The following is a 26,036-nucleotide window of genomic DNA, read 5'->3' on the forward strand; positions in this document are numbered from 1 at the left end:
CTCTGTTTACAAATGTTTCCATCTTATTTCAATGCCAATATTCTAGGCTGGTGTCATAATAAAGAACACAAAAACATTTTCTTTTTTATGCAGGTGCGATTGATGATCACAGATGCTGCAAGACACAAACTTTTAGTGTTAACTGGACAGTGCTTTGAAAACACAGGCGAACTTATCCTTCAGTCTGGATCTTTCTCATTCCAAAATTTCATTGAGATTTTAACAGATCAAGAGGTAGGTATGACAGATTATCTGATGGGTGATGCAACTGCATTTATATGTCTAGTTAATGGAAACATTATCCTTTGCTATAGATTTATTGTGAACCTCAAGTAAATCAATAGCATGACCTACACTTTTTCTGCAATAAGTTCTTATTCTATGAGGAAGGGCAAAGAGAATGTGCAACTAAGTAACCAATAAAAAATCAAATCTTATCTGGCAGCAGTAATTTCAGTTCTGTTCATTTGTGGGTTACTTTGTTTTTATTTGCTCCTTGCTCCTTACTTATGAAGTCTAAATAAGTTCTTTACATTTGATTATGTGCACTATTGTAAAAGAACATGGCTCTTGTGTACCAAATCTTCCAAGCTAATATGTTCCAGCTGCTCCATTCTTCAACCATGAATTGGTATACTAATGAAAGGCACTCAAAGGAGTTTTATAGCAATTACTTGTTTGTCTCACTTTCCCCATCCAAGGTCTATGGTCATTTTTACTTTCTTAGTACTGAGGCACATAGCCTAATGGCAAAAACTGACTTGTAATTGTAACTAACATTTCCAATATATTTTCTTCAAAAAACAGATTGGTGAACTATTGAGCAATACACATCCTGCAAACAAGGCAAGCCTTACACTCTACTGCCCTGAAGAAGGGCACTGGAAAGATTCCAATTTGGATCGACATAACCTTCAAGACTTCATAAACATCAAACTTAATTCCTCATCAGTCTTGCCTGAAATGGAAGGGCTCTCTGAATTCACAGAATACCTTTCAGAGTCAGTAGAAATACCATCACCTTTTGATATCTTAGAACCACCCACATCTGGAGGCTTCCTGAAGCTCTCAAAGCCATGCTGTTACATATTTCCCGGAGGAAGGGGAGATTCTGCATTGTTTGCAGTAAACGGATTTAATATGCTTGTTAATGGTGGATCTGAAAGAAAGTCTTGCTTCTGGAAACTCATTAGACATTTAGATAGAGTGGATTCTATATTGCTTACACATATTGGAGATGACAACCTGCCAGGAATTAACAGTATGCTTCAAAGAAAGATGGCTGAACTGGAAGAGGAACAGTCTCAAGGGTCAACAACAAACAGCGACTGGATGAAAAACCTAATCTCTCCAGATCTTGGAGTTGTGTTCCTCAATGTACCAGACAATCTAAAAAACCCAGAACCTAAACTTAAGGTTAGAAGAAGCATAGAGGAAGCTTGCTCCACTCTTCAGTATCTAAATAAACTTTCCATGAGGCCGGAACCTCTATTCAGAAATGTAGGAAACACAATTGAACCCATTATTTTATTCCAGAAAATGGGTGTAGGAAAACTTGAGATGTATGTGCTGAACCCAGTAAAGGGTAGTAAAGAAACTCAGTATTTTATGCAGCAGTGGACAGGTAGCAATAAAGAGAAAGCTGGCCTAGTGCTTCCTAATGGTCAAGAAGTTGAGATTCCAGTTAATTACTTAACATCCATTTCTTCACTTATCGTATGGCATCCATCAAATCCATCAGAGAAAATAGTTAGAGTTCTGTTTCCAGGAAATACAACCCAATACCAGATACTTGAAGGCCTTGAAAAGCTCAAACATCTTGATTTTCTGAAACAGCCTGTGATAACACAAAAAGATCTTAGTGACCAGGTATCAAGCCCAGCAGTAAAGCAGGCAAAGATGAAGCAGAGAGCAGAAAGCAAAGAAAGCTTAAAAATGTCCACAAAATCAACATCCAGTAAACCAAGTAAAAAAGAATCTAAAGAGGAGCCAGCTGAAGTACTCAAAAGCCAACCTGATCAATCAGAAAAAGTAGAGAGCAAGGAAAAAGTTTTAGTGAAAAAAGCTCACAAAACTGAGACAAAACCCTCTTCAGAGAAAAGTGTTGTGCACAAAGAGGAATCAACAATTAAGCCAGAAGTAGCAGAAAAACAGAAAACAGAACCAAAAGCTGCAAAGGAGAAAGTAGTAAAAAAGGAAGTAGATAAGGAAAAAATAAAGAAGGATGCAAAGAAAGAAGAAAAGGTACCAGTTAAACAAAAAAAGGAAATTAAAGAAGACAAACCTAAGAAGGAAGTTAAAGAAGAAAAAATGAAAAAAGAGGTTAAAGAAGAAAAACCCAAAAAGGAGGTAAAAAAAGATATCAAGAAGGAAGAGAAACATGACATTAAAAAGGACCTGAAAAAAGAAACACCTCAGAAAGAAGTAAAAAAAGAAGTAAAGAAAGAAGATAAAGAAAAAAAGGAAGTAAAGGAAGCCAAAAAAGAGGTTAAAAAGCCTGCTAAAGAGACAAAGAAAGCAGCAGCAACTCCATCTGATGCTAAAAAGCCTCCTGTTAAGGCAAAGACCCAAAAGAAAGATGAATCCATCAGTAAAGAATCAGCATCTCAAGCCAAGTCAAAGGAGAAAACTAAAGTAATTAAAAAGGTGGCTGAGAAGAAACCCTTGGCAGCTGCAGGAGCATCTGCTGCTAGTGCAGCTGTAGCAGCTGTAGCAGCTGCAGCAGCAGCTTCCGTTGCTGCATCAGCTGCACCAGCTGGAAATATAAATGATATGGTGGCAGAAAGATCTCTCATGTCATCTCCTGAAGATTTAACAAAAGATTTCGAAGAGCTACAAAATGAAGAAGTCATTTTAAATGAAGAGCTAAAATGCCACCTTCAGGCTCTTTCACCCACTGATGAACCTGTCATAGTACAGACTGAATCCTACATTATCAAAAATGAAAACACAAGTAGTGAACAACCTGCAGATTCACCAGATGAAGGAATAACTACAATGGAAGGTGAATGTGAGCAGACTCCAGAAGAACTAGAAGTAATAGAAAAACACAGAACAGAAATTGACAAATTTGAAGATGAAGGAACTGGTTTAGAGGAATCCTCAGAAGCTGGTGATTATGAAGAAAAAGCTGAGACAGAGGAAGTAGAAGAACAGGTGGAAGATATTGAAGATAGAGCCTCACTGATAGAACATCATACTAGTGAGTTTGCTGAAACTGATGAAACTGAAGAAGAAGCTGAAACTGATGTAGCTGACCATTTAAAGGGAAAACATGAAGACATTATTGACTCTGAGGCGGCAGAGGAACAAGTTGAAGAAGACATTGATGAAAGTGCTGAAAAGATTGAAGCTGACGAAACAGAGGAAGAGGTGGAGGAAGACAAAACAGACGATGCAAAGGATGATGAAGAAACAGAAAAGCTGGAAGTTGAAGACCATTATCCAACAGCTGTAAAAGACAGAGAACTGGTGATTGATACTGAAGATAAGTACCTTCTTTCTTCAACACCATCCAAGACTTCTGAGCCTCAGTCCCCAGCTGTTGAACCTGGGGCTTCAATTCACGATGAAACCTTACCTGGTGGCTCTGAAAGTGAAGCAACCGCATCTGATGAAGAAAATCGTGAAGATCAGCCAGAGGAATTCACTGCTACCTCTGGATTTACTCATTCAACCATTGAAATATCTAGTGAACCAACACCAATGGATGACATGTCAACACCCAGAGATGTAATGAGTGATGAGACAAACAATGAAGAAAGTGATTCTCCTTCTCAAGAGTATGTCAATATAACTAAATATGAGGCCAGCCTGTATTCTCAGGAGTATGACAGAACTCGAGTGTCTCCACTGCCAGAAGGTTTGAATGGGTTATCCGATGTGTCCAAGACAGATGCTACTGATGGCAAAGAATACAATGCGTCAGCTTCTACCATCTCACCACCATCCTCTTTGGAGGAAGACAAATTTTCTATGTCGGCACTAAGGGATGCATATACTTATGGACCCATTGATGTGAAAGGTTCCACAAATCTTGAAATTCAGGATGATTATGAGCTGGAAGAAAGATTAAGTCCAAGTAAAAGCCCTGCTCTTCCTTCACCAATATCTAAAACACCTTTAAGTGAAAGAAGTGTTAATTTTGATCTTACTCCTAATGAAATAAAAACATCAGATCTTGGTGTCCTAACTCCATTACAGGACCATGAACAAGAAATACCTGAACAGTGTCCTTCCCCAGATGATAAAACTCTTGAAGTAGCTTCTCCTTCTCAATCTGCTGCTGGAAGTGCCGGGCACACACCTTACTATCAGTCACCAACAGATGAGAAAGCTTCAAGCCTACCCACAGAAACATTGGAAAAGACATCTGTTCCTGTTGTATTTGAATTTTCTGATACCAAAGAAAAGAGTGAAAGCCCTAGAATAAGTCCCATGGATGAGCCAGTGCCAGATTCAGAATCCCCAATAGAGAAAGTGTTATCTCCACTGCGCAGCCCACCATTAATAGGATCAGAGACAACCTATGACAGATTTTTATCAACAAATACTAAATCATCATCTGGACATGGTAGCACTGTTGATGAGCATTCCTCTTCTCAGATAAGTCCAGTATCAGAAATGCTATCTGATGCCATTTCTCAAGAACATGCTGAAAAGAGTGAGCTTTTCTCTAGCAAAACATTTGGTGTAGAAGCAAATGGTTATAATGACAAGTTTGGAGCATCCAATGTAGAGGATGGTGGAAAATTTTCTCCCACTCAGATCAACACCAATCCATTCATCTCATTTAAAGAAGACACAAAAATGTCTATTTCTGAGGGCACTGCATCTGATAAGTCTGCCACGCCTGTGGATGAAGTTGCTGCAGAGGACACCTATTCCCACATTGAAGGTGTTGCCTCAGTCTCAACAGCTTCTGTTGCTACTAGTTCATTCCCGGAACCTACAACTGATGATGTATCTCCCTCACTTCACGCTGAAGTTGGATCACCTCATTCCACTGAAGTAGATGACTCCCTATCAGTTTCAGTTGTTCAGACTCCCACCACATTTCAAGAAACTGAAATATCACCATCTCGAGAGGAATGTCCCCGTCCAATGTCAATCTCTCCCCCAGATTTCTCACCTAGAACAGGTAAATCCTCAGCATCATTGCAAGAGCAGAGATCTCCAGAACAGTCAACTATGGAGTTTAGCCAGGAATCACCAGAGCAATCCTTTGCTATGGATTTTAGCAGACAATCACCAGAGCATCCTGCTGTTGCCTCCAGCATGCTTCACATATCAGAAAATGGACCTACTGAAGTTGACTATAGCCCCCCTGACCCTCATGACACTTATTTTGGAAATAAGGTTTCAATGGACAATGAGTTTTATGCTGTAGACAACAGTCATCCACCGGCTGGTAAAACCCATGTGGAGGGTTCTCCCTCAACTTCCTCTGCACACTCACAAGCTTCTTCTCCTTTAAAAGAAGAAGATTCTTTAAAAGATGTGATTCAGAATTCTGATATGCCCTTGTATTCCCCACCAATTCTTGAACAAGAATATTTTACGAATGATAAGTTCTCCCCTGGAGCAGATGTTTCTCCAGTAACTCTAACACCATCTTTATTACCACAGTCCCTAGACTTAACAGATGCCACGCAGAAAGTACATTTGAGTGGTCTTAGCTCAGCAGATCTATCATTGGCACCTGAGACTGATAAACCATCAAACTTTCAAGCAGGAGCTTTAAGTTCAGTGGTAAAAGAACCCACGGTTCTCCATAATACAAACCCTTTTGCTTATGCAGCAGAACTTGATGGCAGGGACAGTATTTGTGATGCTTATGGCTATTCCACTGAAACAAATGACCGATTTTCTGCCTCAGACAAATCCCCTTTTGATGAACACCGTCAAGAGGTTGACCTTTGTCTTGTGTCTGCCTGTGAATATAAACACCCAAAAACAGAACTTTCACCTTCTTTCATTAACCCAAATCCCTTAGAATGGTTTGCAGGTGAGGAACAAGAACAAGAAAAGCCTTTAACTCAATTTGGAGGAGGGCAACCCCCTTCTGGAGGAAAACAGAGAATCCGCCAGTGTGATGAAACACCCCCAACATCTGTAAGTGAATCAGCCCCATCCCAGACAGACTCTGATGTCCCACCTGAGACAGAAGAATGTCCTTCTATAACAGCAGATGCCAACATAGATTCAGAAGACGAGTCTGAGACAATCCCTACTGATAAAACTGTAACTTATAAACACATGGATCCTCCTCCTATTCCCATGCAGGATCCAAGCCCATCCCCAAGGCACCCAGATGTCTCAATGATGGATCCAGAAACTCTTCCTGTAGATCAGAGCTTAGGCAAACCTTTGAAAAAGGACATCAAGGAAAAAGGAAAAACCAAGAAAGTTGGAAGTAAGACAAAATCTTCTTCTCCAGCTAGAAAAAGTGATAGCAAATCAAAAGCTGCAGCTGCTTCACCAAAACCTGGGCCTATCAAAGAAACCATGGAGAAGAGTGCAAGGACTGCTGCCCCCAAAAAGAAGGATTCCATAGAAAAAGGACCAAAGGTTTCCCCAAATCAAGATCTGAAATCTTCAAAGGTAGAAGAAAAAGATAAAGAAACCAAGAATGCTACAAATATAAATACAACAAAATCATCTAAAACTGGAACCACAGGTACCATTACTTTAATTGTACATTACGTATTATCTAGAGTCAACCTCTTCCATTTTCAGACTTGATGTTATAAGACAGGACAGAAAAGTGACCTTGCAAATTACATTTTCATTTATATTTTTATTTCTTATGTTCATAAAACAATTATGTGTAATCTTTTAATTGATGTAAGATAAGCAAACATTCCCTATGCAAAAAAAAGAAGTTTAATGAATTTGGAAATTGAATTTGAACTTATTTATACAGTTTTATGTGAGTGTTTTATTTAGTCTGCATTTTTTGTTTGGACAATATTAGGTAAACTTATGTAAAGTAAATTTTCAGAAACTGCCTTTCACCTAAGATAAGACAAAAGAAGGATTGACTTTGGTCTTTCCATTTCAGAATTTTAAAATGTAAAAGTTTTCTGCACACACATTGTTATTAAAGGAAACATCCCCCAGCATTCATTTAGGTGTCTATGCAATATGACTAGGTTATCATCTGCTCTCCGAAATCAGTGGTAAGCATTCACATCTAAAAGAATAACTAAATGTCTAAATGGAAGGATTGTATTTTAAGTGTAGCCTAAATATTTACTTTGGTAAAGTATGGAAGCATTTGCTCCTATCAAGGTGTAAATAATGTTATCAATGTGCTTTTGTAATTTGCTAAATGTTTATGAATAGTTTGTAGCTATACCATATATGTGCATAGGTGCATCTACTTTCTGCTTGGCTATGTTACATAGTGATTGTACTATAATGCTTCTTCTTAGAACTCTGCTGACTTATTGAGAATAAAAACTTGTTGAGAGAGGTGGGTAAAGTAATTTCATAACATTTCCCCATGTAGACAATATAAAAGAACTGCCAAGTTCCAACATTATTAGTGAAATGAATCAGAGCATATGAAGTTTCTTTTTTTGCAGGTATTTAGCAGGCGGTGTAGTTGCATTGCTGTTTTTGTATAGTGCTGAGACCTACATGCAATGTTGAATAGATTGTAGGATGGTCAACTGTTTCTAAAGACTAGAATGAGAATGCATTCAAAATGCCTCTTAAAAGGTTTAAAAGGCAATTAAAAAACACAAATTGTTTCCTTTTCCTATACCCCTCTAATTCTTGCGCAAGAAAACTATGTTTTTTTAACATTTTAAAACCTAGAAAACACATATCTTAACCACCTTTACCACCCCTGGACATCTAGCCATTGAAATTAGGCTCTTGGTAACTGATGTATTTCATTAGTGGCTGATATCCCATCTTCAAAGGTATTAAGCAAGGAGGAAAAAATATTGTAATTGCTCATCTGTTTTGCCTCTAGGAAATTGTGAGATGACTCCTTGCAACCTTTACATCCAGTTGTTCTGTATCCCAGGGGTAACTGAGGTGTGGAGCGTCAGCTTAGTAGTAGTTGTTGCTACTTTTCCTAAATGTTTTAGATCTTCCACCTGACAAATTGAGCTGACAAGTTGGACACTCTCCTAGAAATAGCTTGCATCTAAGTATTTAATGCAGGGCCAGTTTTTGAATAAATTTCAACTTATTGTTAGAAACGTAAAAGAATGTGGAAGGCAAGAAAACATGGATTACTCAAACTATTCCAGGACTTCTGCAGTTTTCCTGGTTTGCAGCTGCTGGGTGGAACATCCAGGGGCTTACATTGCTTCCACTGGAGTGCAGCAGCCACAAAACCTTTAAAACTAAAGGTTCTTGTGTTCCTTCTTTAACTCCTAAACTGTTTAACTAGCATAGTATTCACTTGCAGTCCCAGAGTCTGAGGCAATACCTTCTACATCAAACACAGGGCAACCACCACTATAATTCTTCTCTTCCCTAAATGAAGTTTGAAGGAAGAACCAATTTAGAACAAGATTTTGCCATTTTATAGGTACTTTTTATTGGTTACAGATTTAATAGGGGTTTCCTAGCTAACAAGACATGAACTCTCTGTACCCACCCCTCATGTGAGTATGTGGTGACGTATACTTATCACACATAAACTTACACACATAAACGTATCAGGGTATGCAGAACAGTATATATTGGAGGAGGTGAATTAATCTATTACACTATTATTCCTAGAAAGCCTTTAAAAGACAATATAAAGACTTTTTAAGCAAGGCTGTTAGAAAAAGACGAATATATAGATGGAAAGTCATATGTATGGTAAAGTCCTATGTAAGATAACTTTAACACAGATATTGCAACAACTGATATGCAGTATTTTCCAACTTTCTGTTTAATGTATAATAAAAATGTATACTAACACTTAATTCCAGCCTTTCTTGACCTTTTATACATGGGGAACCCTTGAAATACCTTTCAGGTCTTCAGGGAACCCCTTCTATAGTTACTATATTCACAGCCCACAATATATTAGCATGGTTGTCAGTGGGAAAATGCCTCTTACATTGCTGGCCAGTGGAAACAATGTCATCCCTAAATATAGTCAAAAAGATCATTGGTGTCAGTAATAACTGACCTGAGAGACACAAACTGCTGATTGCTCAAGGAACCCCTAAAAACTGCTGCAGAAACTCCAAGGTTCCTGCCTGAGAAACATTGTTTTATTCCATCATTTTGCATTGCTTTTGTAAAGACAATCTAAAGAATGCATACAGAGTTCTTGTTTTGCCTTTGAGCTAAAACTCTGTTTGTAAGCTTCCTAAAAAGGAATGCATGAGTGCTGAGTAAAATCCACAGTAAATTGCCAAAACCACAGCAATGTCTAATACATAATAAATGTTTGCACATCCATTCTTTTACCTAAGCTCTTACAGAGAAATGGCTCCCCTGCCAGTCTAACAAGTATACACAGTGACTTAAAGACAGAGCAAAAGTCTGCTGAGCAGATACGTACCTGAATCTACATCAGAGAGGGAGCTGGCAGTCATAACCAATAGTATGCTAGTGGTAGGAGTGCTGTCTCTGCAAATGATTCCATCACAAATTGGATTTGGCATTTTCAAATTGCAGGTTCAGATCACTGCTGAATAAGAGATTACAAATGTGCAAAATAATAATCACTTTTTCATTTATTTTGTAGGAGGTGCATCTGCAAAGTCATCAAAGACTGCAGCTGTGCCTGCAGGCCCACCAGTATACCTAGATCTGGTCTATGTACCCAATCACAGCAGCAGCAAGAATGTTGATGTAGAGTTTTTCAAGCGGGTACGATCCTCGTACTATGTTGTGAGTGGAAATGATGCAGCAGCTGGGGAACCTAGCCGGGAAGTACTGGACGCTCTATTAGAAGGCAAAACTCAGTGGGGAAGTAATATGCAGGTAAATATGTATAATGTCCTACTTTTCTAGTCTTGTTTTGTATTTTTATTACCATGTAATATATTGATGGTCATTGGTCAATGGGAACTTTTTTATTTATTTTGTAGATACAATTAAATATCAATTAGTTAGAGTGTTTCAGGTTTTTATTGTTCACCCTTCTATTTGCCCTGGTGACCATTCACTGGGACAAGTAGTGAATTTTCCGGTTGTCCTGTGTACAAAAGAGAAGAATGTCTTTCAATGATGGACACCTGTTCTGGTGTCCTGTTATCCCTTGTTTTGGAGAAATTTGATTTTTTTCCACTTGTGGCTTCAGTACAGGAAGTGATGGGAGCATATGCCCACAGTAGTGGACGTAGCCAACAGTGGGCTGTTGTGTGTTGTTGGCTGAGGTGGGTCTGAAGCCTTCGTGCAGTGGCACTTCCCTATGTCCTACCTTGTCTCCATCCTTATCTGCCCATCCAGGCAAGGAGTCAGCAAAACATTTTTTTGCTGACCGACAATATATATACAGATAGTGTAATCACACCAGACTACTTGGCTATTCTAGGTGCCTTCACTCATAATGAGGTAAATAAATGGCTGTATTGCCCTTGCTGCAGGAGAAGAGTTTGGTGAATGTACTCCTACCTAAATAAAGGGTTCCTTTAATTCTAAAATTATGGAAATTCCAATTGTAAGTCAGAAATTGTAAGCCAGAAATTCACACTTAGTAAAAGTGAAGGAAATTCGTCTGTTAGGTACCATTGTGTATTACTTATTAATTATTGATTTTTTAATTTTTCAGGTTACGTTAATTCCCACTCATGATTCAGAAGTCATGCGAGAATGGTACCAGGAGACACATGAGAAACAGCAGGACCTCAATATAATGGTGCTGGCCAGCAGCAGCACTGTTGTTATGCAAGATGAATCCTTCCCAGCATGCAAAATTGAACTGTGAGGAGACCGCTACTCACTGCCGCACCTTAACACAGCTGATTAATGGAAATGTCACCTAGAGATTACAAATAACTGCAGAGCTATATATTGCCCAATGCTACCCTGTGTCTTGCCAACACAGAATTCAGTTATATATATATATAAATACATATTTATCATCTCATGGCAAACTACAACATTCACGTCACTGCAAGCTCAACTATCCAGGTTTACTATACAAGTTTGTAAGACTTGCTCTTGTACACATCAGTTCACCTTAGTCCACAACAGGAACTTTCCTCTTGAATGAAAGACAATGAGAGAGAAGAAGGACCTTTGCAATGGGACATTTTTGTGGCATCACTTTACTAGGGTAACTGGTTAACTTTCTACAGCATGTGATGTTTATGAATATATATATATATATATATATATATATATATATATATATATATATATATATATATANATATATATATATATATATATATATATATATATATACATATATATATATATATACATGAACGCACACACACTTTGCAGATACACTGCAAACAACAACCTCACAAGGTTGACAACTTGTGACCTTCACCAAGGATTGCATTGGTTATTACAATCCATGACGAGAATAACAGGGTCTGAGTCTTTCTTCTTCAATTTAATTATAAAGTAAGGGAAAAATTTACTGTTGAAATATATTTGGCAAAATGTAGCAAACCTCAGCCCCGTCACTTTTACATATATAATAGATTGCATTATTCAAATATTTTGCCTGCTGTAGATTACGTCATGCTAGTAAAAACGACTGAATAACACATGGCCAAAAAAACATTGTGTCTAAAGCATTTTTCTGCTAAATTCATTCAGACAGATCTCCTTACTTTACAACTCACGGTTGGTACACAGAAAGCAAAATACCAAAGCGTCGGGGTGTACATTCGGTTTGACAATTTGCCTTAGAAAGTGAATTGAATGTACAAATACACTTAATGCACTTATTTTTAAATGTAAGATGGCAAGTGTACAATTGACAGCAGTATGCAAGGGTAACTGCAGAGGTGTGTGCATGCTTGTGGGGCATTCAAGAGCTAAGCTGATGGGATACAACAGAAAGGATATCATTTCACCAAAGCTGCATTGATGTGCAATGAGTGGCTGATGATTGGTTTGCCAGGCAAGTTGAAAGTCGCAAGTCAAAGTTGCATTTTTATTTTATAGGATATGGATTGCCATTCCTTTGTCATATTCTTTATTTTATTAAATAATTACTAATAGCTGTACAGATCCCTTTTACTGTATGCAGGATACAAAGTGGTTTGGGTTTTTGATTTAAAAGCAAAGGTTGGTTTCTCTTTAAATTGTTGCTCAATGATAAGTGAATGTTGCTTCTTTAAAGAGTTGGGTTGAGCAGGATTAGTATTTGGAGGTGTTTAGATTTTTTTCCAGTATCCCTACTAATGAAGTTAATTTATAGACCTATGGATGGCAGAGTGTTTACGTGATTTACTCATGTATTTCAAATCATCGGATCCAGAATTAAATTATCTCCACTGCATAATGGACTTGCTTTAGTAAGACTTTTATTCCTAGAGAAATAAAAGTTTTTATTAAATTTGGTTACATTCACAAAATGGCAGACTACATTGTAGAAAAATGACAGTTGCATCTTAAAAGGGATTGATTGAGCTAGAAGGAAGAACATATGTAGATAACATTCTGTGGTGTTATCGTGTTTTGCCTTTGGGTATACTTCCGGTATCACAAGCTTCTGTCTCCGCTGAGATGTACACATTTGCAATAGTTCTCATCTGATAATCGGCTCAGGGCTGATATCGGACAAGAATCTGGCGTGTGTACAGCGCCCGTCGTCCAAATGACTGTCTTGGTGGATTCACGGACGAGGAGCGATCCTAATGGAAGACAAGGGGGAGAGTGCGCAGCAGGGTGCCGCTCTGTCATTCTCCCCCTCCTTTCTCAATGGAGCAGAACGATGCTGTAAGTACAGCGCTCGTTCATGCATCATGCAGTCGTTTGTCATTGGAAAGGATCGTAAACGATCCTTTCCAACGACAATTATTGCACGTGTGTATGCAGCCTTAGTCTGCAGGACAAGGTGGGAAGATGGGGACACAAAGCTAGATGGTGCCAGAACTAGCTTGCTCTTTGACATTGGAAATGCAGCACACCTTAAACACACCAACCCTTACCATACAGATGTACACTACACAGAGTTATCCTTTTCCTCATTCCCATCCATAGATCGCTGTTGGTAACTGTAAGAACAGAAAAATCTAAACATTTTATTTGAAATACAAATTGTTTTTAAATAAGTAAACTGCACTGCCCTATGTGATGTATGTAAGATGTAAATTTGCTATTCCACTGTTTTATTACTTTTACTTTGTTGTATATTTATTTAATATGGTATTATTTGCACTGTTTTGGTACTGATTTTGGACTTGCAAAGTCCACTTAATGCTGTGAATTAGGACAAACAAATGTAATTCTTTTTAAAGACAATGATATTTATTAATCTGCTGTTGGTGTAAAATTACACAACAATATGCCATTATTGACAATAGCCTTTTTGCTGCCAGTATTCAGTTTGCCTAGCTTATCTGGCACTGCCTTCATAGCCACAGGCGCTTGTTCTATCAGTTAACGCAAGAGATCCATCAAAAAAAAAAAGTACAGTAGTATGATCCTAACAAAGGACCATACAACTGTATAGCATTAGCATATGTTACAGAGAGCTAAAAACCAGTGGTTATGCCCTTTGAGATGTTTGCCTTCAGTTTTCTTTGCACTAGTTATATTCTTTTCTAATAAATACTTGTGCTTATTACAAAAGCGGTTTGCGATAGAAACAGTAGGAACTAGAACGCAATGTGTTCTGGTACCACATAGGTGTGCCCATACCTAATTCCCAAATGTATGTATGCTAAAGGAAGTAGAGGGGTGAATACGAAATCATTGAAAATATTTTATGGTCTTCCCCTAAAATTGCCATTTACCTTGATACTTTTAAATCTAATAAATTTCAAATAGTCTCTCTGAATAGTTAGATATATACCGATCAGTGTGATGCATGCATTAATTAATAAGGTAGTTATGAGTGCAGTGACTATGCTTAATGATTAGGAATCTATAACCTACAATCTGACCACAACAAAGCAAATTCTTACTGGTTACTAAAGGTTACTGCATGGCACTTTGCCGAGCCTTAATAAAAAGATCAATGTCTTTTCTATACTAGGCAGTGAAAGTCATTTTCACTGTTTGCCAACTAACAGCTTTGACGGATCGGTAATTTCTAATCCTGTGAAATCTGTTATATGAAGTATACTTGTATACCTGCCAAGTTAAACAACTTTTATGCACCTCACAAAGTTAATAAAACTTTTGTAATCTAAAAATGCATGACATCAGTTACTGATCCATGGTGACCGTGTTCTCACCAAATTTGTCTTATATTGAACACATACAGCACTTCCCAAGCTGGGCATAATAAAGGGAAGATTCATTCAGTTATTACAGAAACACAACTAAAAGCCAGGATTTAGAAGTTGCCTACAACTGGTGGAAAAACAATGATAACACAGATAGGTTTTAATAAAATGCGAATCAATGTAAATATTGACTGTATTCGTTTCAAACAAATATTAGGGGTCATAGCATAGCTTTATTTCTAAAAACCATCAAAATGAACTTGTTTGATAGGAATACTTAGTGATTTCAGGACAAAGAGTACAATGTATAGACTGCATTCCAAGTGAAGAGAGTTGATTGTATTCTTCGATATTGTGCTGGGGATACAGAAGAACTAAAAAAGATGATATTAATATAAATTGTATCAGGGATCAGTTCTTCCTTTTGATAAATGGGTGGGAAGATTGGAAATGCAGACAGTGAGTCTCATGTATAAAACTTGGAAGAAAGGCCACCATGGTTATTGCCCATTGTGACCAATACCGTGCAAGCCTTATAATTTAAAGGAAGTGCCTGCTTGGCTGCTATGGGCAACACATCCTGGGGTGTTTTGTCCAGGGTATGTATATAACACTGTGCTTCCTACAATTTATAGGGTGTTATAGAAGAGCCAACAACTAGTAATGTAAATTGTATCCAGGGTATAATTTCCTACAATGAACAGGTGAATATATTGAAAAAGTAGCAAAATAATTGTAGGGAACACAATATGCCTCACTTCTAAAAACTGCAGGAAGGCTGGTAAAGTTGTTGCCCACAGTAGCCAATCCAATGCCAGCTGTATTGGACAGCTGTAATAAAAGAACTATTTTATTCCTTTCTGTACCCAACACATGTGCTGGGCTTTCTCCTAAGTTTTTGCACAAGTGGCCCAATACGTTTTAAGTGTATATGTCAACACACAGTGAGGGCAGACATTTTTTGTTTGTTCTTCTTCATGACCACGTAATTTTGGCAGTTTCCAGCAGGAATGAACACTGGCTAGGTACACAAAATAGTTGTCTCCATTGTAGGTTGAAAGTCCCATTAAATTTCCACATTGCAGTCATTTGGTAAATGACCATTGGGTTGCATGTACTAGTGTGCTTTGAAGTAAAATCAGAACAAAGTCTAGACTATGATTCTGCTTGTTTTTTTTTTTACAACTCTGAGAATGAGCCGTGATTAGTATGTAAATGGTCTTTTTGAGCTGCTTAGGAATGGAATAAATCGGGACAGTAGTGGTGGTTTCCCAGCTGCCAAATGCAAAGATGGCTATTCTCGAAAAGTTCATCACATTCTATCAAGTAACCTAATTACCCGTTGGTTTGTTTTTGGATATTCTATCAAAAGATAACTGCCTAAGTTAAGTCAAAATGGTGTAAATATTGTGAAATTAACTGCTCATTTCAAAGCAACACAGACACTTATGTTTCCGCCATTTTCTTTTTAAATGGAACCTAAAATGGTTTCATTATTTCCTTTGCTCAGGTCTGCGCTAGATCAAAGATGAACAATAAACTAGATTAGCTGCTATATAGACTATGTTTTGCACTGATTTTGTACTGTTTTCAGCTTCAGAGCACATTGATACCTATTGTGTGATGTCTATATTGAAGATCCATTGGTATTCTTGACGTGTTTTATGCTTTTTTCAGTACTGGGACTTCTTAGGAATGCAACCAACTCTTTTATATTTAATTTGTAAAATATGTAGACATTAACCTAATGTATTTGAAAGCCAATATTTCCACTCTTCTACAACAAATCGGAGATCAGAGCTGTTACACATTGGATTTATCTATAAAACTGAGGAAAACTGAGGACTTGGTGAAACCAACACACACCAAATTTTTGCAGCCAAATAAATAAACCCTAAAATAGACTCTATACATGTGCAATTTACAAGTGGGATAAGTGATGATTGACAGGTGTTGGGGTTTTGGAATAAAAAAAAAAAAAACTCTAAAAAAGGATTTTCTCGAGCTTCTCTGCACTACCCTAGCTTCTAGGCTTTGGATGCTTTGGAGCTGCAAGTAACATTCCCCCCAAGACTGCGCTGCACTAACCAAGAAACAATGGCAGCACTGAACTATGCTTCAATACGTATGCATGCCGCTGTCTAACTCCCAAATGTCTGACAGAAACTTGTGGCTGGCTGGGAAGGTCCTTACACTCCTCTCTCGTTCTGAATGGTGTTTGTGTCAGTCTGCAGCTGTGTATGGTATTGTCTTATATTCCCACATCACTTCTACTCTACCAGTTCATATCTAATGTAGAACATTAGTTTACAGTGAAGTAATATGTAGTGCTTTTATGATATTTGTGTGCAATACCCCACTTCCACTGAGGATATTTGATGTATAGGAAACAAACTTGGTTCCACAATAAAATTCAAATGTAGTAGTATTTACCTGTTGTTGTTTTTTGTGTTATTTATGTGTATGTACATTTTAACCTATGACAAAAAGTCTAGCTATACACATATAGTGAAAAACACATTTTTAGTCTTCCATTGGTCCTGTATTGTGATGGGCAAATTTTTTACGGTAAGCAATAGAAAGTCCTGAGAGATGGAAGGTGCAGTGCAAAGCTCATATTTTACCAAGATGTGTTGGTCCAGGATATAATTTTCTTCCAATGAACAGAATAATATATTGGAAAAATAGCACAAAAATTGTAGGTAACACATTATGCCTCACTTCTAAAAACTGTAGGAAGGCTAGTAAAGTCGTTGCCCACACTAGCCAATCCAATGCCAACTGTATTCAATGACTTTAATAAAAGAACTATTTAATTCCTTTCCGTACCCAACACATGTGCTGGGCTTTCTTATTAGTTTCTACACAAGTGGTCCAATACGTTTTAAAGGTAGTAGATGTCAACATGCAGTGAGGGCAGCCAATTTTTGTTCTTCATGATCACATAATGTCAGTTTCCAGCGGGAATGAACACTTTCTAGGTGCACAAAATAGTTGTCTCCATTGTAGGTTGATAGTACTATTAAATTTTCACAATGCAGTCATTTGGTAAATGACCATTGGGTCATCAACCAGATGGGTTAATATTTGCGTAGGATTTCAGCTGCCAATCAACTGTACTGAGATGTATGAGAGTTTATGTAGTGCCATTAATATGCCATTTTTGACCTGGATCTAAAAAATAGAGCTTTCCCTGGGTGTCCTGATCCTCTGTCTTTATTACCTTCTACACCACTGACCCAAAATGAGTAGCAGCTCCGGTGTTCAGCTAATTTCAGGTCCAGGTTATTTGTTTCCTTTACTATAAGTTTTTTAATGGACGCACGCATCATCTCTCAGTATAGGTCCACTTTAAGGTAACTTATTTTTGCATCATTTTCTTGTTTGAATTGCCTAGGTTTGTGACACTTTTAACATATATCTTGTAAAAGCTATATTTTCACTGGCCATGCAAACTCAGTAAAAGACACAAACACTTCATCTACATCTTTATGAAACCATTTGGTGGCCAGAACACATTTATCTATAAATGCTTATTTCTAATCTGTTAAGAGGTTGTATTTTTAGCAGGCATTTTGCAGAAACTAGAAGATGCTAAACTTAGTTCCAAAATGAATATTTCTACTGGTTTATAAACATTTTTCTTTAATTTAATGCAGCAGATAAATGTATTTAGACTGCTAGACATGGTAATTCTTTGTACACTCAAACTACTATTTTCACATCATTTTCTTTTCACATAAGCATGTAAAGCATTAAGCACCTGCTGCAAACTGATTACAGACCAGATCATGGTCACAAGGACAATACAATTTTAATATGCGTCAATCCACTCAAAAGTAATATTTATAAGTTGAGCCATGTAGGCTCAGGCAGCTTCTATGTGCTGGATATTTGATAAATTACACTTCCCCTGCCACAATTGCAGATTTTCTTTATGGGAGTTTGGGCATTCCCATCCAATGGTGCATTCTAGCAAACATGACATTACTATGCACTTTGTAAAGTGCTGCCTGATATGTCAGTGCTATATAAATATTGTGTAGTAAGAAGAATAATCCTGTTGAATTCTCCAGTTTTGGATACATTAAACAAACATACAGAAAGATCCAGGAATAAAAAATACAAAATATAATTTAGAGGTCTTAAAACAAAAATAAGCTTGGTATTGTTTTTGAAATTTAAAGGAACAAGCAGATATCCTGTCTACATTTAAAGTCCATACATAATATAAATGTAGATTATTTGACCCATTTTGGGGGGCAAGTTAATCAGCTGGACATTTAGAGATAATTGATAGAAAACCTGCCACACACCAGGATGGCCAGATCTCACTCAATCTGTAAGATGCAAGCCTAACCTGCTTCATTTGCTTTCAGATCCTCTTTATTATTTACTAGTTTGACTTATTGGTTTAAATCATCAGTATGAAGGGTTTGAAGTCTGAGAAGTGATGATCAAACTTGAAAAGATTTGCATGCAATTCCAGCTGCTTGTAACTTTGTAGGCTGAAATTGTGTATTCACTTCAATTATGCAGTCATGCAGACTTTTAGGAGCATTATTGACAAAAGTGTATATTTGACAATCAGTTAGGTAACAATTCTAATCTTGATAGTAAACCAGACTCTATATATACTGGTTGCTCAGGTTTGTTACATATTGACTTCAATAGTGGTTACTGAGGATTACAGCTCAGCCAGGTTTTGTGGCTATTCAAGGTGCAAATTTAGGTTAAACCCTGTGCTGTAACCCAACGATACCTACACCTATGTGTAAACTCCTCATATTTGTACATCACATTTTTGATTTTTTGTTACTGATAAATATAATGACCACCCAGTAATTGGTGATTAACCCTGTGTCAAGAAAGCTCCACGTCCCAGCAGATTGTTACTTGGGTTGCAAAAGATTAGAGACTGCTAAAAAAAAAACTCAAAGAAAAACCACAAAACCAACAGATCATGGATCAAACTCTGTATCCGTTTATCACCAAAGTTGCTGACAGATACTGTACATTCCCATCTTGCCCACTGATAGAGGTTAGCCACTTCACAATGCCATTTGACAATCTGTGTCCTTCATGTTCCTTAACATACAGTTGAATTCAGAATAAAAGCAGTGTGTTTACAAAAAATAAATGAAGCTAAAAATCCTTATAATAGCTTTTATTTCGATATATGCAAATGCATTGGGAACATTGCATATTCTATTCCTAATCAAAACATGAGAAAAATTGTATCAAATTTGTGTTATTGCTTTACGGAAAAAGAAACAAAAGCAGTAATATGTCATTTAAAATAGCAGTGTGCAGTTCAATAAGTGAGGTCATTCATTTAGTGAAAAAACAGGAAGGCAGCACCTTATACATTAATTTAGAGCATTTGTCCTTGAAAATGGGTAGTTCCAGACAATGTTCAGAAGAACAGCATACTTTGATTAAAAAAAGTTGATTTGAGAGGGGGAAACACAAAGAAGTGCAGAAAATGATAGGCTTATCAGCTAAAATTATCTAAAATGGAAACCAAAACCTGAAAGCTACCATTTAAATAGAATAGCCAAAATGGCAATGATCATCACCAAGAAGATCATAGATGGTTAGATAGACAGATAGAAGTTACCTGCGAGTACTGTTACTATTGGCAAGAAGCCCCCAAAGTTAATAAAAAAACATGCTGAAGAGGTTACATTTTGCCAAAGAACATAAACATGGAAACAATTGACAGACAAGCTCAGCTTCCTAAAGAACCATACCCCACCCATTAAAGCAAACCGATCACTGTGCATATGTAAACTACCATTTCTGATCTCGTTCTGATGCTCTAGCTTATTATCTTCCAAATTACTGACCTAGAATGAGTCAGCAGCTCGTGTTCAGCTAATTTCAGTACAATTTTTGCTAAAAATAGCTGCATGCTTTCAAAAATGGAATGGATTCCTCACTAGATCTGCTTAAATCACAGAGGTTTTATACTCTTGTGATACATGACTTTTAGGCCAGTGGTAGTCTACTTGGTATATGAAGTGTTAGGAGTGGTCCCAGGGTCCCCCCCCCCCCGCCTTCCTTCCAAAATACAAATTGTTTTGTACTGTATTTACCAGGATACAAAACTGCCATTGCATGTTAAAATGTCCAAAGAAAAAACAATTACCAGCCTGGCTTTCAACTCTTCATCCTCATGCCTTCCAGAGGATTGCATATTTAAGAAGCAGCAAGAAGTGCAAAGAACCAGGATTTACAGAATGAATAGGAATGGTCAAAGATAACAGTGAACAGAAGACTAGCTTAAAATTCCACTCAAAATCTCAGACTACCAGAGACAACAGTGTGAAAAGCTACACGTTTGATAATTGTTTCCGGAAATTCCTGATCATCTTGAGCAAAAATCTAGTGTGCTCACAGAGGTCCTCAAACGTTGTTTAGTGGTCTGCCGTTTTGGATAACTGACCATAGACGACTTTTGTAATTTGCAAAGGGATTGTGTGTACAGTGCTCTTTTCTTGTCACTGGAAATCATCACAAAAGATAACTTACTATCTTATAGCAAGTATGTCTGTTGCTGCAAGTCTTTTTATATATATTATATATATATATATATATATATATATATATATATACACACACACACACACACACACACACACACACACACACACACACACATATATACACACATACACAGACACACTTCAGGTTCGCTAGCACGATTAAGCTAGCACACAATTTCAAGTTGCTACGGTGCACCTAGCACATTGCTCTGTAATGCATTATTGTTTTTATTATTATTATGCAAAATGATGCACAATGATATTGCTTACTAGAAATCTGCCTAATGCTCAACAATAAGTTCATAACAAATGAACACAAACAAAATCCAAAATCATAACAGGCATTTATTATCATATAATACACAAGCAGAGAATAGTTGTACAAAAACTAAGACATGCTTGGCGATTGTAATCAATTTTAACAGTAACTTTCAGTAAAAAAAAAAAAAAAAACAAGCTTTTTTTTTTCCTTTGGGCCTACCAGGACTCTGGCTTTAATGACCTCTAAAGTCCATGTAACTGTCTACTGTAACTGAGAATTCAACCTGTTAAAAACATTTGTCCAATGACATCTGTAATATAGACATTTATTAGCTTTAGGATGAACCTGAAAGAGCCAAACCTTGCCTCAGATTTGTGGTACACCTTAGTGGCCATTAAAACTGCTGAAAAATGAAACCAAAGTTAGGGTAATGACAGAGTACAATGGCAGCCAATATGGGAAATGGTTCATTGTGAAAATGGAATCAGACACATGTCAGCCAAGAACGGTTTATTGGGCAGTGGACAGTGCTGCCTGTTTGGCCTCATACTCCTTTCTGATCTTCTCCTTTAATTTGTTCTCTCTTGTTATCATTTCCATCTCATCATTCTGCCATTCCTTTAGTTGTGCCTCATAGTTTTCAATGTCGGACTTCTCACATTCAGGCAGCTTCTCCTGAACCAAAGGGGTGGTCAGGTTGAGTAGGTCAGCAGTCTCAATTTTACCAAGAGATTCAAGCTTTCTGTGCAATTCCTAATGGAAAGATAGGAGAACAAGTTAACACAGCAGAAAGTAGGGCTAAACATTACACGAGCATTTAACTCACTTATAAACAAATAAAATAAAAAGCAAATTTCTCCCACAACATTTAAATATGGCTAATGCATAGGAAAAAACAAACTGGTCAGTGAAACACAAGAACTGGTCAAGCCTGTATTCATTTTAAATGGACAAATAAGGCCCAGTTTACTAAATTACATTGAGAATGGAGAAGATGTACCATTATGGAAGAACCAAGGTGATTTTTTATTTTTTTTTTTAACGTTTTTAAAAACTGTTTGCTATTAAGTGGAAAATTTTGAAACCCTTATCTGTGTCATAGCAGACCACTGAACAAATTTTTGAAAAGGTCAATGAGACAACAGATGTGCTCTTTAACATTGTGCCCAGGCCTGGAAAGATCCTCAACTTTCAGCAATCCTCACTATGATCTGCTTTGACCTGGTTCAGGATTGAAAACATTTTCCAGCTAAATGCAAGTGATTTTTAAAAAAATCATCCCAGGTCCATTGTGCTTTTAGGAAGATGCTCTTGTGTAAGCCAATAGTGCACTCTATTCTAATTACCAAGTATGCTTGTTATAAACCTGGACAATGAATAATCATTATGATGACAAACGGATGCTTTGGTGCTAGAATGAATTAAATCTTGTGTGTAAAGGTCATTCAAGGGCTGATCAATCAAGATGACCAAACATGAGCTGAGAATGAAAAAGCATTCAAGTGAGCTTGATGTAAATTCATTAGCATATACAAAAAATAAAATAAGCTTTTGTGTGTAATGTGTCGTAAAAGATCAATCCACCTGACTGCTATTGTGCTACTGATCTATGCCTGGTATCTTGTTCACATGTCTACCGAAGTACACAGAGATAGCAACGGCAGCTAGTGAAGTATTTTTTAATGAAGCCACAAACAATTGTCTTTTGACTAGACAGCAGAGGCATGGACCACAAACCTATTGCTTCGATGTTATTCTTACTGACTGGGCCACCGAACAAACAGCTTAGCAGTAGAAAGAAATGTATTGTCAGAGGAAATCTGAAACCCTGACAAGCCTCACTTTGTATTTTTCTGCTGTTAAAACTCACACAACAATCAGGAATGCCATTGTCAAAAAACATATAAAACAGCAGGTTGTGTGGATCTGCATTTATTTATATATTTGACCTTAAATTGCAGTAACACACTATTACCCACCACTGTAATCAATATGGTAATCAAGAGAATGGCAGCGATTTTTGGATTATATGTAATGGCTGGCTGAGGCATGGAACAAGCGGAATACTTAACACCCAACTGAATATTTTTATTAATCACTGTATTACAGTATATGATTTTTTCCCCACTTCATGTGAAACAAAGGTTTAAACGCAGTGGTCCAGATCTCCAGCAGTCCCATGCTTTCTCTATGACATCTACTGTCTGCCAAAGTATACTTGACAACATTATCTCTTGACCTTGTTAGCATCTGCCAAAGCTTGCACAATGACTTTTCTTCTACTATAGATGCATGCCTAATGTCTGGTTTATGTCTTCTGTCCATCATTTTCCATAGTATTTCTTTTACCTTTTTATACAGACCTTTGCTGGGCATCCAATTTTCTTCACCTACCATTCACCAGCCAATTGTTCACCAAATATTAGAAAGATTAAAGCAAAGCCTAGTTCAACTTTTTTATTAGACTATTTATAGCAATTTTGCAGGGTATTATTATTACTTACGAGTATGCTTTCTCCACTCTGCTGCATACAAATACAACTTGAACCCTAAAACTGTCATTTTTATTGTGGTAGAACATTACAAAACTTCGGCATTATTGAGTAGGATGCTGCCCATCTGGGTTGCACCTTTATATGAGCAGTGTCATTTGGAATATGCAGAGCTTCACTGCTGTCATTATTTAATACAGAGAAGCTCTAAGAATTTTCTGATGGGAAGCATTGATTTGCGCCAACATAAGACAGCTTTTAAAGATGGGTGATGTATCGGCAGTGACATACTAGTTTAGCTAATAGGTTTGTGAATTGCTAGAAAGAATGGGGGTGGGAAGGATCCCAGTAGACAATAAAATGTCAGGCACGTGACCTTGACTAGAAGATTCCTTCAGAGCAATTTCCTGCTAAAGATGATTTGAATATAATTCTGATGTGTTTTGTGCAGTTGCAGAAGCAGTTAGGCGGAAAAAAGAAAATGTCAGCAGCCTGTAAATGAAAACTATTTATTTACATAATAAAGACTCCTCTAGTCAATTTTATTTTACCTGAAATCTAGTAAGATATTCCGGAAGCATCTCCTCTTCAGTTTTCTCCGAGTCCTCAGGGAACATTGAAGCATCTTCTAAAACTTCATCATTTTCAGATTGTACTTTTTCTGTCTTACTCAAAATGACAGAATCCAGTGCTGATTTTAAAATGTCAATCTGTGAAAAGAAACACAACTTGAAAATTCTCATTCCATCTAGTGTCTGTTTTCTTACGCAGGAAACATTCTATGCTTATTAACATGTGCTTTAAAATCAATAGATATGGGAGGAAATATACATATGTATTTAAAAATCGGGAATTGCTCACTTATGGGTACTATTATAACTGCAACGTATATGTATTGTCAAATGTTTGTGTAATGTGAAATGTTTGATATTTGAAATGAAAATATTTTCCTGTGTATGCAGTGATATAGCTTCCAACAGTTCCATTAAATCAAATTATTTTTGCAGCAAGGTCACAAGGAAAGAGTGGTCCTAGATAAGTAAACTCATCCTGTGCCATGTTAACTACTTATAATTTTCTAAAAGCATGTTAATATTCCCTTACAACCTTATTGTACTCCTTTACTGTTACCCTCTTCATTTGGCAAAAACAGAATATTTAGGAGTGTCCTTTAGGCTTAATAGTGTATTAATATTATTTTATCTTCCTTATATGGTGCGGACGTATCCTCACAGGCGCTCACATTCTCATGTCCCTTCCACTGTCCTGTGTCATTAATACACTCCAAGCCAGTTTTTTGGAGAAAAACCAAATGACCTTTCTGCATGTTTTTGTTGAAGGAAAGAGATGAATGAAAACAAGGGAAGAATAAACAAAATTCTTTGCAGATACTATCTTGGCTAAAATTCAAACCTGGTACCCTTGTGCTGCAAAGGCAAAAAGTGCTAGCCACTGAGCCACCATGCCACTATGATACTCCATGAATAGAAAGCATAAATCACATCCCGGGTAACTGTACACGGGCATAGTTTTAAAATAATAAATACATCAGTGTTTGCCATTTAGGAGCACACATTTGTGCTTCAATAGCTATTAAAACACTTAGTTTGACAAGATAAAGCTGCATTTGACTTTCTTTTTCTGCAGCTCCAATGCACCTCAATAGGACATGCTGTTTTAAAAGGAATGCAGCTCAACGCAAAGCAGGCCAATTGATGCCTCCGAAAGCCATGTGCACTGCTCAGTGAAAGCCAATGAAATTTTGATGACCTGTGTTTGAGGTGCATTTCAAATGCAGAAAAAGAACACTTACGGACACTTACTAACAAAAATGAGTCAATGTGACCTCATCTGCCACATTCCACCCAAAGCTTTAAAGCCACTGCAAGACTAAAGAATCCAGAAGAACAAAGGGTCCAGTAGTGTGTTTGATTTTAGTATTGCCAAGCAAACATAGCTAAATGTAGTTCAGTACATCCTAAAGAGTATTTTGATGCCAAGTTGTTTGATGTGGTAGGGTTTTAGACTATCATTGGATGATGGTACTAAGGATCCATAAAAGGCTCCTATGTCTCGGCATTCATCTGCATGTCTGCTAGCAAATACGCTGCATCTCATATCATCATTTACTAAAAAAGAAGTCAATAAAACAGACATGAAAACATTATGTCACGTCCTTTCAAAGATAAACAGCAATGTGCAACCTAGTTGGCTGCCAATACAAATATCATTGCTCTATGACTGAAGGTACAAAGTGCTCTGTATAGAACAATTCTTTGTTACAAAAGAAAGCAGAACAGAAAAGACCCTGGGCCAAGCAAAAACAGAATTCTGCTAGCAATCTTTAGAGAGGATTTAATTGGGAAACCCTGGCAGACGCACAACATTATTTGGCTATGTAGATGAAAGA

At 37.2% G+C, this 26,036-nt stretch overlaps 2 protein-coding genes across 2 annotated transcripts in view; one reads left to right on the forward strand and one right to left on the reverse strand.

Moving 5' to 3' along the window:
- Positions 1-11,340, forward strand: part of MAP1B (microtubule associated protein 1B) — a 47,069-nt gene extending 35,729 nt beyond the window's left edge. Inside the window, exons 4-7 of the mRNA XM_072416239.1 lie at positions 94-234; positions 808-6,679; positions 9,710-9,948; positions 10,739-11,340. Coding sequence (XP_072272340.1) covers positions 94-234; positions 808-6,679; positions 9,710-9,948; positions 10,739-10,894 — 6,408 coding nt within the window. The 3' untranslated portion in view covers positions 10,895-11,340. The remainder of the gene's footprint in view (positions 1-93; positions 235-807; positions 6,680-9,709; positions 9,949-10,738) is intronic.
- A 9,857-nt stretch (positions 11,341-21,197) lies between these two features.
- MRPS27 (mitochondrial ribosomal protein S27) overlaps positions 21,198-26,036 on the reverse strand; it is a gene marked incomplete in the record, with an annotated part of 50,077 nt that continues 45,238 nt past the window's right edge. Inside the window, 2 exon segments of the mRNA XM_072413962.1 lie at positions 21,198-21,887; positions 24,178-24,336. Coding sequence (XP_072270063.1) covers positions 21,645-21,887; positions 24,178-24,336 — 402 coding nt within the window.

Source organism: Pyxicephalus adspersus, chromosome 6 (assembly GCF_032062135.1).
Source record: "Pyxicephalus adspersus chromosome 6, UCB_Pads_2.0, whole genome shotgun sequence".
Taxonomy (NCBI): Eukaryota; Metazoa; Chordata; class Amphibia; order Anura; family Pyxicephalidae; genus Pyxicephalus; species Pyxicephalus adspersus.